Here is a 13,912-nt window from a genome sequence, read left to right on the forward strand (position 1 = left end):
GAGTAGATAAATAAATAGAATGTCATGATATCTGATCAGAGGATTGAAAGAATTTTAATTGTAATTATGCAAGTTTTACTAGTTATTATTAGAATTAGATATTATGGATATTGAGATTGTAAGGAATTATTTTTGGCCTTACATTTTTTTTAGGACTTGCTTTACGGAGTGTGCGGCCATCACGTATCCGATCCGGATGTTGGGTTCGGAGTGTGACACAATCTATATTATCTTTCAAGATTGTCTAGTGATGCACCAAATGCAACTTTAGAGTAGGCGAGCCACATGTCATAGTGCACTATGGTAATTAGCTTGGACCGATTTCGCCTTTGAGCATCTAAGTTTTTGGATGATGAATAGAGTTAAGTTCCTTATAATGCCACAATGATTATCCTTTCCTTTTTTTTTTTTTTTTGATAAGAATGAAGCATTCAATTTCTTCTAATATGAATACATCCAAGAAAATCAAAAAATAAAATATTCTTAAAAAAAATAAAAATCTCATCTAAATTAGTCCAAAGATGCGATCTAGAGTGCTCCATAATAAATGTAGCTATCCAGTCAGCTACAAAATTAGCCTCATGAAAGATGTGTCTGATAGTATAACCTACACAATGCAACAACATGGATGCTATGTCATGAAATAAGGGGTGACAGGCGGCTCCACGCAAGCATTGATGAGGCCAAGACATCACAGTGGCCGAGTCACCCTGTATAGACAGATGATCAGCATGTAGAAACTGATGCACATAGGTAATCTCAATCCATGCGGCTTGGAGCTCCGTATAAGAAATGATCGGATCAAAGAGGCGACTACCTTCGGCCGTTACAATCTAGAAGCCAAATCATGAATGACGAAGTCAGATCCACCACTCCTATTTCTGACACTATCATCAAAGTTGACCTTAAAAAATCATAGAGTAGGGGGCTCCTAGATGACAAAGACACCTTAGGCTGCTACTTGAGCAGGTTGGGAGTCCTAGATTTTGAGGGTTTCGAGGCCACATCAATCATTTTAATAGCCAAAGTCAAAGCTCGCTCCTAAATGAATTTCGTTGGGCATCTTCTAACCTCAAATACTAGAGCATTACTAGCAAGCCAGATCTACTAGGCTATATAGGCTGCTTGAATACCAACTGACCGCAGTACTCCAGTAGCAACGCACCGTCTCAAATACTCCAAGAACTTCAGACTAGGAATGGCTACAAAATCCAAACCTGCGGATACTTGATCCGACCAGACCTGATTGGGTTGGATAGTCAATGTGTTGACTAGGTTTAGATGGTTTTGGGTAAAACCCAAACACTTAATTTTGGATTCGGATCGGGACTAGGTAGTTATACACCTAATCCGATATCCGATCCAAACTCAATCCGAACTATTTTAGTATTTTAATATATATATATTATATTAAATATATTTTATCAATTATCACCTACTAGTTATTCAATCCTAACTTATTCATGAAAAATATTCTAGCCAAATAAAGATTAAAAAATATTCATGCAATCACAAGACACACCAACATGATTACTATTTTTGATATATTTTAAATTTGAACTTGAATTTCAAACATTGGCTATTGATAGTAGGTTAATTATTGTTTAAGTCTTTTTGGAATCTAAAACTTAAATATATTTTTTAAATTATGTTTATATTTTTATTTACTTCAGAGTGTTGGAACTAAGTATTGTTGTTGATTGTCTTAGTCTATTAAATTTATATTATATTTAAATTTTATTTAAATTAAATGTGGAACTAAGTATTGTTGAACTAAGCGTTGTTGAATTTTATTTGCTTAAGGCAGTTTGAATTTTATTTTGATTGAACAAGGAACTAAGTATTATTTAATTTTATTTGTTTAAGCAGGTATGATTTGTAGAATGATAATATGGTTTTAAATTTGATAAAAATAAAAAAAATACTTAATGTGACTCAAGTAGGTTTGGACTGGGTAAATCCAAATTATCCGATACTTAATTGAGATAGATTTGGGCAAAAAAAATTTAGTTCAAATAGTATTTGGGCTAGATTTGGATAGATTATTGGTATTTGGATTTGAATTTGGTAGTTAGAAATCTATCCCGAACTCGGCTCGATGTCATCCCTACCTGGACCGATATGGCCTTCTAAAGAAGAAATCCATGAAGCCCGACCATATGCCACACCTGCATCGCTTTCGGACAACGAAAAAGGAGGTGCTCATTGGTTTCTTCCTCCTACTACAAGTCGGGCAAATAGCCTGAAGGTCCATACCTTGAGCTTTCAGAAGAGTCTTGGTTGGGAGCCATCGCGATGCTACCTTCTAAAGAAAGAGGCTAACCCGGATACACTCCGATCCTCTAGATTCACTCAATGCCGAGTTGCCTTGAAAGCTCCTTTCAGAATATGCGATAAAGATGCTGGTTAGTACCTTCGACACTAGGAGGATTCATTCATAAATATTATGAAAAGGTGGACCAATTTATCCATATTCTCGATTCTTATACTTCTTTAGATAGATAAGTTATTTTTTTCATCAAGAATATTTATTTATAAAAGAAAAAAAAATCTTATCCATCTAAGAGGTCGAAAATTATTTTCTCATCAACAAAAAAAAAAAATTTATTTTATTTCTAAAATACCCTAACCATATAATAATATAATATATTATCTATATCATTTTATATATTATTATATATTATATGATATAATATAATAAGTTAATATATACTATAATAAAATATAATGTAATATTTATTATCATGTAATAATATGTTATTATGGTAATATAATATAATGTAATATAATATTATTTTATTATAATATAATATATTATTATAAGAATTTAACATTATAATATAATATATAATATATTATTATATAGTATATGTTATATGATATGAATAATATAACATAATATAATATAAAATAGTATAGTAAAATAAAATATATTCTTCATATTATATTATATATTATGATATATTAAATTAGATATAATATAATATAAATTATTATACATATAAATTTATTGAAAGAATATTATGAAAAATATAAATAAATATTAGCAACTTACTTGAAAAGTAATCATATAAAAAAACATGAATAACAAATTCGAAATTATTTTTCAATATATAAAAAATATTAATAAATTATTTTTCTATCTTAATGTTATCTGAGAGATATTATTCAAAAAAATAAAAATTATCAAGTAACTGATTTATCCTTCAAAGAATGGGCTCCTTTTGTTATATGTAAGTTTATTAGCCCGTGCCAATCCTTCTCTCAAATACTTAAGTTTTTGGTAACTAAAAAAATGCCAGTGTGTCACGGACTCTTAATTTGCAACACTGTACAGGTATCGGCAGTGTAATTTGATATGAAATAAATATTTTGATCCAGACATTTTCGATCATTTTTTACAAGCTTTAGATAATTATTTTTTTCTATCCGACAAGTACTGGAGTATTATTTTATTTTTATTTTGAGATAAATATAAAAATTACATTAACCTAGAAGAGAGACCGCACCAGCTCTTTCGAGGAGCTAATTGCCTGATGTACCGTCGGTTAACTTACCGCAAGGTAGAAAACAAGGGATGAAAAAGGAATCATAGGTAACAATCTTGAAAAACCACAGGTGTCATCATCTCAATGTTTCAGAACAACTGTCTTAATTAGAAAGTTGATGTATATCATCCCTAAATTTTAAAGAATAAATTTCAAGGTAAGTTTTCCATACATTATTCCTTCCTCACCTTCCTCTCCTTTTAGGCTTTTAAGGACTTACGGGAAGAAAAAATATAACAATCATGAGAAATCACAGGTCTCATCATCTCGTCTCATCATTTCAGAATAATCGATTCTGTAGACAACTTGCAGAAAGATCCAAACAGAGATGTGAACCAGACATCGGCTGCGTGGTGAGAGGCATCCTCGTAGTCTGCATGTAGATTTGGTTCGTGCAAGACTGAAACTATGAAAGTTGGCGATCTAATAAGAGTATCATCTGGCAAACAATGATCTCACCACTTAGCTCAGTGGACTAAAGTTCGTCCCCTGCTTCCCTAAGCTTGACAAGAGGGATAGTGATTGATGGAAAATGAGTATAACCAGCATGAAGAACCTTCAAGCTATGTTTTTAATATATCTGGACATCTCTTTGACGGATCAATAATAGTTAAATTTTGAGTTGACTGAGTTGATGGAAGGCCCAATCAAAGAGCCGTTTAGAAAGAGGGCTTGAAGTATTACCTCCAGTATGCCTAATTTGCTTGATTGCAATATGTGATTAAAGAAGAATCTCAAAACTGATTTGACTCATTCATGTACACCAAAAGAACTGGAGAAAGAATGAAACAATTCTATCTTTATTTCCTCTGTAATACGATCAAACACAAGAAAGCAATGAAGCGAGAAACTACACCGTAAAGAATGAGGATGGATATACAAAGGCTCCAATAATTGATATTATATCTGCTTCGCATTAGCAAACCACATCTCGTTACCAGCCACACACCAGAATACCTGTATGCAAAAAAAAGTTCAGAAAGAGGTGCGTCAGTTTCGCATCAAAGGCATTTAGCGGAATAACTTGAATTTTCAGTATGTTAATGGTATATAAACAACTACTACGTGATAACAGATGCCTGCAGTTCCTGTGCCTTGGAAACAGTGCCAGTGGGTACCAAAACTTGTTTCATATAACATTTATCTAATACTGTTTTATCTGCTGAAAACTTAACACCAACATTTGATGTTACATGTCAAAAAAAAAAAAAAATAAATAAAATAAAAATAAAAAATAAAATCAAATCATCTTCTTCTTCTTATTTTGGATGTTTTAAATCTGATTGTCTTTCCTTATTTTCACTTTCATCATATAAACAAGACACCATATTGTGCATTTGTATGAATTCAGGGTTTTAATGCTGTCAACTGAAATAATATGTCCTTACCGGCTTTATCCACCTTATTAAGTGTTTCCTTCCCAGCTTGGCAAAGCAACTGGCGTGGTCAAGCTGTTAATTCCACTGTATGAGAACATTTCTCAAGTATCACGTTGAGAAGCATATAGCAAATATTTATTCGCATGATTGCTTGTCTTGTGACACATTCTCTTAATGTATTACAAAAATGAAGATTACTTTTGGATTCAAAAATAAGAAAATATTAATAAGAAAAAACATAAAAAATTGCAAGGAGCTATAATGCTAAAAGTGGAAGTTAAATTTAATGGAATTTCAAAAGCCAAATTTGTGGTGGATTTCTTGGATTCATGGTGTAAGTTGTATTTAAAGGACAGTTAAGATGTAATAGAAAAAAAATAAAGAGAAGAAAAATCTACAAAACAAGAGGCTTACACAATATTGGGAGAGAGAGATGATTGCTATTTCAGTTAAACATAAAAAGGTCATGGGCTAATGCAATGCATGGAAATAGAGTCAATCTACTCCCTGTTTCCGCAAAACCAGTCAGCAATCTCTGTTGCTTCTTTGTCAGGCACATCTGGTTCACAAGAGAAAACCACCAGCAGAGTACTGTGCATATGAGAATGGCATGGGAGGAGTCTAAACCGTAGCCACTCTCTCCCCAAAAAAACGTTTAGAGAAACAAAAATGGCGTTCTCCTTTTCCCTTTGTGCAAGTCCCAGATACTAAAGTCTAATGTGAGTATGTGACCCTTTTCATGTCAAATTGAAGAAAAAGATTAACCAACTCCATGACATTCACCACCTTGGCCTGGATATGCCAAAACCACCATATAGCATAAATAGAACACTCCCGATCTTCTTTTAGATTAACTCCTTTAGGATCCCGACCAGCTCAAACTACACACTCCTTTCAACCTGCAAACTCCTTTAGCATCCTAGAAATTCGCGTGAATCTTGAATGTATTCCTTTGAACCTACAAACTCCTTTTGGATGGCTGATACAATAAATGAGCTTACTGCTAGGGATTCAGGTCCTAACGGGACATCCCGGGACGTCCCGTGGGATAGCAGGATGTGGTACCATTCCATGTATTGGGACAAGCCGTCCCACTAGTGTTCCAGCATCCTGATCGGGATGCCTTGAGACATCCTCTGTCCCAAGTATCGGGACGGAGTGGGACAGCGATGCGTTCCGTTCCATGAAAAAATCGGGACAGTTCCGTCCCATGAGATTTAAAACCTTGCTTATTACCAACACAAAAGAGACTTAGGGAGAATGACTGTTATCCGTACAACCATTCGGATATCCCGATTGTCTTATTTAAGAGGCCTGAAAAAGTTTACCAACAACAAAATCCTCAACCAAATAGAAACCATGTACCTCTTTCCATCATCAAAATCTTAGTACCTTATGCTGTTCTTACTTCAGCTATTGCAGAAGAAAAAGATTTTAGAGTTTACTAAGCTACTGAAGAAACACAGATTTTGGAGCTTATCAAGCAAGGTGATATCAGACTGCACTCTTATGATATATATATTCATTCTACTAAAAGCAAACACCTTTCCATCAAGCAACTTTGTTTTACAGCGAGATTACATAGCTTTGTTGCATTATTTTCATTATGGACATTTGAGTTAGCCAGACTTTAAATAGATTGAAAAGGTCAAAAGATAGAAACTGAGAATCTTGACGTAGTTTAGGAAAAAATTAGAAAGGAAAAACAACAGAGGTTTAGGAGATGCTTCCATGGACACGCCAGTGATGGTGAACAGAATGAAATGGTATGGTGATGCAGAACAGTGATAATTTTTTAGTTTGTGCTAACCTAATGAATCTGTCTCTAGATATGCTCTATATTTGATGGATAACAAAAGGAGATACCTACAAGATATGGTATGTTTGCAGAAGAATACTAGAATCTTTGGGTTTCTAGACAATCACATGGCCCGATTTTAACAAATTCTAATATCTCTAATATGGATTTCCCGCATTTCCTGCTTAGAAGCTGCTTTTCTCTGTGTACTTTACTGCTTAACTATGGCAAGCTCCTGCAGTCTGATATTTGTATACTTCAAATCATATAGACTTTATAAAAGTTGGAAGCCATCCCAAGCTCATGAACGCTTTATGCTGGCAGCCCAAAAGGCACATTGACACATCACACTGATATCTCTTACATTCCCAACCAGATAAATTTGACAGAAGATAAAGGGATATACTTTATCTATGTTGTAGGAGAATAGTCCCTTTGTGTGTGTGGCTGTCTGGGAAGAAACCAGATGAGGCTTATGTAGGAATGACCGTGCTCTCTCTCTCTCTCTCTCTCTCTCTCTCTCTCTCTCTGTGGTTGTGCATGTGGCAGAAAATCAAGAGAGAAAACTAAAGAATTGACTATGGTCAGTCTTCCATAATGCCTTAAAATCTCAGGCTAAAAAACAGCCAAATTAAAAGGACAATTGATAGAGCTGGGGCACACATTTTAAATTTCCCTTCTTGCTTTGGTTAAAAACTAACAGGTGAATGAGCGTGCTAAAACAAATCATATAATATAGTATGTCAGAACTTAGAGAACCTGATCAGACCTGATTTCAAATTCAGACAGTTTTTTTTCTTTCCTTTTTTTTTTCTTGTTTTGCAGATGCAAATTTTGGATAAATAGATGGTTGTCCAGAACTAGTTTTTTCCTGGTCAGTTCAAATTGATCAGATGAGTCAGATAACAAATTGCCATCCGTAAGGTTAAGATACTTGACATATATGCTGAGTCCAAAGGCGTCACAAATGTTCAACATGACCAATCATTTAAAGCCCAATAGCACGATACTTTACTACCATATTCCTACCATCTTTTTATGTTTTTTGTACATTACATGTACGTGTGTAGCTATAAATAACAAACCTAAATCCCACTCTGCATTCATCTTTGCAAATCCTTGAAAATTAAAACTTTAAGGACAATTTGCTCTATCTAACAACAACTTTGTTTGAAATCCTTTGTGGCAACACTCATCCATACCTTTTTAGGCTTGCCTCCTACTTAGTATACCATTTGGTAGTTCCTACAAACTCAGATGTTGCCTCTTCATGCTTTTGTTGCTCATCCATGATGTTTCAGTTCTTCATTCAAACCTCTCTTGGTGTAAATCCAAGACTCTCATTCCTTGTTTCTGATTATGTATATACAAGCACATCCATGAGTATTTAAATGTATAGGTGCATGTGTATCTTCATATTTTTATAAATTTGTATTTAACATTTTCTATTGACCATTAGAAAAAGTTGGTCTCCATAGTACTTTGTATCAGCATAAATATTTGATATACAATAATAAAGAAAATATATGACACTTAAAGCATAGCGCATAGTGCATAGTGCCTCCTTAAAAGATTGAAGTGGGTGCCTCCATAAAACACTTGCATCCAAAAATTTATATGTACAAATATACATATTGGACTCACGAGAAGGTCAAGATTAAACCCTTACAAGGGAATTACATAGATAAAGGAAGCAATGGAGTAGGGGTGGCACTTTCTAACTCAGCTCACCAACTTGCCCAAAATAAATGGCTCTTGATGGAGTTTCTTATAATCAGATCAGATTTGTGTCAACCTTGAATAGCTGTGATTATAAAGGAGACAGGTGCAGATTTGGCTCCAAAAGCTGATAGGCATTACCCATAATCCATCTCTAGGCCCCTAGGATAGTGTTAAACTGTTAATAGTATGGTGGCCATGGGCTAGTTAAGCTCAGTTCCAATGACTGGGAAGACCTTATAGTTAATGATTAAAGAAGGAAAGTATACACAGTAGCAAAAAGTGGAGCTGAAAATTTTTCAAGATTTATCATCGTTTCTTCTCCACTTTAATTTGTTCTCCTTCTGTATCTCTCAATTTATTTTGATATCCAACCAAAGATACTGGCCCTATTCCATTTAGATTTTTTAGGGTATATAGCTGACAAGTAAAGCTTTAATTGGGCAGGTGATTCAGGTATGGACTTATATAAATTAAATGGGTTTATTATGGATTTGTTCTTTTCTGCCTCACCATTAATGGATCAGGTATGTGATGTAGGACAGTCCATGCAAGCAGGCCTTATTAAGATTTAGGATAGGACAGAAAGTAAGGATGTCAGGATTCAAAATTTACTCAGTGGACCAACATCCGAAGAGAAAATAGAGAAATCAGAACCAGATGTAGAAAAATAGAGAAATATGAAGGCAAAACACAGAAAGTTAAAAAGGTAATTGAAAGAGGAAAGGAATTATATGACTCACTCGAGGATCTAAGAATCACAGAGAGGGTTCAAACTTCAAAGGTTTGATATCTCTATTGTGGAATCACACTACAAGAGGACAAGAACATAGAGATCATACATTTAATTAATCAACCATCCAGATGAACAACATAAAACACAGAGACCCTATTCATAACACAAAGAAACCTTAACAAGTTTTCTTCTAAACCCAAAACTAGCTCCCACAAGGCATGATTACTGCTCTGGGTTACTGTAGTATGAATAACACATTGAAATGACAGTGCCAGGGTATAGATTAGGCTCATAAAGCTATTAAATAATACTGAAAATAATCAGAAACAAAATAAAAACAACAAAATGACAACTAAACTTAAATCTTAGATAAATGCTTAATCTCATAGCCAAGGTTCGCAATCTCAGTATTGGGTACCATACCCATACGTTATTGATTCAGTACAATACAATATGCACCCCATATTGAAACAGCCATTGAACAATTTTTCTCAAATTTTATCTCAGTACACTTCAATATGGATCGGTATAACTCAGTATGAGTTGGTACCCCCTCGGTACATCTTGGTATGTCTTGATATACCTCAATATAAGGCAGTACGCAGCCTATATCAAGCCGAACATGAGGTTCGAACTAGTTCTAATCTAGTATAGTATGATACACCCTATACTAGATGGTTCAGGGTGGTATAATAGTCCATGCTCACAACCTTCTTATACATAATGAATGGTTTTTGATTTGCATTATTAATACTCTCAAACGTATCTCAACCTCAACCTGACATATTGCCACCTTTAATAGTCGCATGCATGGTCTGCCAAACTGTCCCGAAGCAGGCGGTTCAGGGCATTCCGAACCATACTAGCTGCAAACCAAGACGGTTCGACCTTCTGAATCAAAACACTAGATGAGGGAGAGGAAAGGAGAGGAAGAGAGAGAGGAGAGGAGGGAAAGAGGGGATGACGCTGTCGGAGGGCCCACAGTGGCTTGCCGAGGCCGTCGAAGAGCCATGGAGACCTCTATAGCTCCATGTTGCCTGATAGAGTATTTAATCAAGAGAGATAGAGAGAGGGAGCCAACGAGGGTATCAGAAGGTGCAGTCAGCAGAAAAGCTGTCAGAGAACACTGGATGGCCATCATGGTCACCTGACGGCAGAAAAAGTGTGGGCAAAGTCATAGTTGCAAAATAGAGGCGACTACTCCTATTCGTTGCGTCTTTTTTAAAATGATGATAAATAATGACGTCGGTAATGGATTTGTCAGGTTCACTTAAGCTGGCAAACCAATTGCTAGCTTTACTATAGTTGAACTTTTTTTAAAAAAAATCATGAAATAGAGGCATTCACCCCTATTTCACGCCTGTGGAGCTGTAGGCCGCAATTCCATCGTCCGATGGTCATGACGGCCAGTCGGAGGCCCTTCGGTATCCTCTCCACCAGCTTTTCCTTCCTACTTTTCTTTCCCTCCCCCTCTCTCTATCTCTCTCTCTTTTGACCGCGATTTGACAGAGGAAGCGGAGGCCTTGGTGGCCCTTCGAGTGTGCCTGCAACCTGTCTGTGGGCACCACCAGCATCTTCTCTAGCCACCCTCTCCCTCCCTCCCCCTCCTCTCTTTCTCTCTTTTTTTCCTCCCCGATTTCTTTCTTCGCTTTTGTATTGGCTCGTGCCGATCCGATCAGACACAAAGACATACTGACTCGTATTGCCAGCCGGCCAACACAGATACTGGCATCGGTTCTGCAAACCTTGATCGTGTGAGTTCGAATTATGCCGAACAATAAGATAGGCTTCCTACCATTGGACTTCTCATGTCTTGGCAAGTCCTTCTTGCCTAGAGTTGCTCTTTCAATGAACTTGACAAACATATCAGTGGGTGAGAGTCGCAAAAGTTGATTTTTGTTCCTTGATCCACAAACTGCCCCATGATGCTGGTTGGTAGGGGTTAAAAAAAAACAAAGGACTTATGCAGCAAGAGCTCAAGAGATTGTAATTTATAGGTAAGAGACCTCCAGACACTTGATTATCTGCATTGAACATCATGAGCAATGATGGCTATTCTCATTTTTGAAGGATTATCATTGATTTTGTGTCCACAATAGTATTTGAGACTGAATACTACTAATAACATTCTAGCTAATAGAAAACATACGTGCATACACATGCACATGGACCCACAGACACATACACACATAATATACAAATGGTTCAAATACATATGAGAGTAGTTGGCACCAAATCTTCCATGCAAAATTAATGACAATCCTTTTTAGGGCTTATTTGGATATTCTTATAGGATTGGACTGAAAATCCTCTAGGAATCGGGCATGTTGGCCCATCTTGCATTTTCTAAGAGCCTTATCTAAATCCAGCCTAGATCCTAGCTTTTGGGCTGCAAGAAAGAAAAAAAAGGCCCATGGAGGTCTTTTTTTATTCTCACTGGATCTGGGCAAGATAGCGTTTAGTTGATATAAGGCCATGCTTAAATGGATGGCCCAATCCATGAATCCCATAAGATTTTCAGGCCAATCCTATAGGAATATCCAAATAGGCCCTTAAATGAAAACCCATATGAATGTGACGTCTAAATGCCTAGTTACCAAAAATCATTTGTTTTGGACTAGTTTACCCAAGCATCGAATAAGCACAAAATGGATGGCAGCAATACGGAGTCCAATTAAATATATAAAAGGGGTCGATCTTGACATAGTCATCTTAGAACACATAGAAATCAAAATTCAAACAATTGGAAGCTTTAAAATTAGGAATCAAATCGAAGCATGAAATCATACCATCTGAGCTGTATATGCTTGATGCATAGGTAAGAGATAGTGTGAATTTTATTGATTTTGCATGAGAAGCATTCTGGCTAAATATTCTTAAAAGCGTTACATGCATATGTGTATATAAATACATATGCTATTTAACATGCTATTGTTTTTCTTCATCATGCTACATGAAATATAAAATCGGTTGAGCAGGTGCATCATTTCTACATGTGTCTATATCCATATCAGGTAGAACCAAAAAGTTCCCCCTTTTTTCCATCAAAGGATGTTATGCGTAGGTTCATCTCTGCACAGTCTACAGCTACTGCACATATATGAAAAAAGGAAAAACTAATAGATGTGCTTCATCATGACTAAACAAATCTGATACTATGAGCAAATCACTAAAATAAGGAAAATATATTCAATATAAACCTTTCTGCATTTGCAATTACGAATGCTTCCAATGCCCATTTTGGATAGCATAAGTCAGCTAGGAGCTTTGAACTTTTCTGCCGAGTTGCTATCAAAGTCAAAACAACAGGAAGCAGGGCAGACCACTGCAACATCAATGTTACCTCGGAGTTAGAGATAATGAAAAATGGAGATATAATAGGAAAAGGGAGTTTAGGGTAACTTCTTGGACACACCAGTTGGGCTGAACCTGGTTGAAAGCAGATGGCAAAAATATAACCAATGCCGGTTACACAGTACACAAGTGCAACCAAAATTGTATAATTATCTGCAATGGATGACCTTGGGTTGTTGACGAAGTAGAACATTGACAAATAAATTATAGGCTTGATGGCTGTATTGAAATGGTCTATTGTATCTTTTGAGAGAAAATAAGCTAGTGAACTCATGCCCGATGCTCTTTCTCTCCAATATTGCAACTTCTCAAGTGAAAATGACCTTAGTGCTCCAATCTTGCACAGGAGAGCTGCAACAGAATGCATCAACCAACTAATCAAATTCTGGAGTAGCAAGATATAGATTTTGCAGAACTCTATCTTAGCTAATGTGACCTCTCAAGAGAGGTTTTTAGTTGCTTACAGCAACCATTATATTTTACATACCCAGGACATAATCTTAATGTCTAATAGCAGAACTGATGTAAATACTTTCAACCAGCAATCAGTTTAATAGCTCGTTCGTGGGAGATGAAACAAGAAATGTTATAATGGCAGACAAAGTAATATATTGTTAGATGCAGTGACAATTACCTTTTTAAAACAACTAGATCCTAGCAAATTGTTTTTAACCTTTCTTTGAAAGTTCCCATGCAACTCCAAAATGTTCATTTTCACCCAGAGCCATTTCAAAATGATGGTTAATGTCAGAGTCGGCCAAATGTTATGTGGCCAAATTTATTGCACATATAAGCGATCTATGCCCCTTTTCTGTCATTTCTTCCAAGCTCTGAAGCATTTTCTCCAGATCAAACTGAGATTTTGTGGGTTTTAAAATTTGTGGGTCTATATATTTGTGGCATGGATCATGAACTCCTCAATTTCTAGTTAGTTTGGCATTTTAACTAGGAATATGTTTGTGAATAACCAAGCAACATTGCATTACATTATGATATTATCTAGTCATGAAATCTTAAGCATAGCAAGGTAATCCTGCCATTGAAGAGAATGATATAAATAATTGTTTCGTGTTTGTAGTTCTTATTAACAATCATATTTTAAGAATAGTAGTAAATGCATCACCAACTTACAAACAGCAATCACAGTGTACGTGTAACCTTCCATCCCAAATGTTTCATCTCTCACTTTAGCAAGCATTCCTAAGCAGACTCCAGCAAGACCCAGGATCAGAAAATCAACTACTTGTGCTCTAGCTTCACGTAAATGTTGCTTCATGACTCTGCAAGTGAAGAAGACATCCTTCTTAGATAGATAAAAGTCACAAAACAATGTCCAAGATTCTATGACAATGACAAAAAGTTCTTCAACATTCTTGGT

At 35.7% G+C, this 13,912-nt stretch overlaps 1 protein-coding gene across 1 annotated transcript in view; it reads right to left on the reverse strand.

The window, feature by feature from the left end:
- Window positions 1-4,046: 4,046 nt before the first annotated feature.
- Window positions 4,047-13,912, reverse strand: part of LOC105043011 (ABC transporter G family member 28-like) — a 49,233-nt gene continuing 39,367 nt past the window's right edge. The window contains exons 11-14 of the mRNA XM_073256285.1: window positions 13,666-13,814; window positions 12,596-12,885; window positions 12,381-12,505; window positions 4,047-4,505 (exon numbers count right to left, since the gene is read on the reverse strand). Of these exons, the coding sequence (XP_073112386.1) occupies window positions 4,349-4,505; window positions 12,381-12,505; window positions 12,596-12,885; window positions 13,666-13,814 (721 nt within the window). The 3' untranslated portion in view covers window positions 4,047-4,348. The remainder of the gene's footprint in view (window positions 4,506-12,380; window positions 12,506-12,595; window positions 12,886-13,665; window positions 13,815-13,912) is intronic.

This window comes from Elaeis guineensis, chromosome 4, assembly GCF_000442705.2.
Source record: "Elaeis guineensis isolate ETL-2024a chromosome 4, EG11, whole genome shotgun sequence".
Taxonomy (NCBI): domain Eukaryota; kingdom Viridiplantae; phylum Streptophyta; class Magnoliopsida; order Arecales; family Arecaceae; genus Elaeis; species Elaeis guineensis.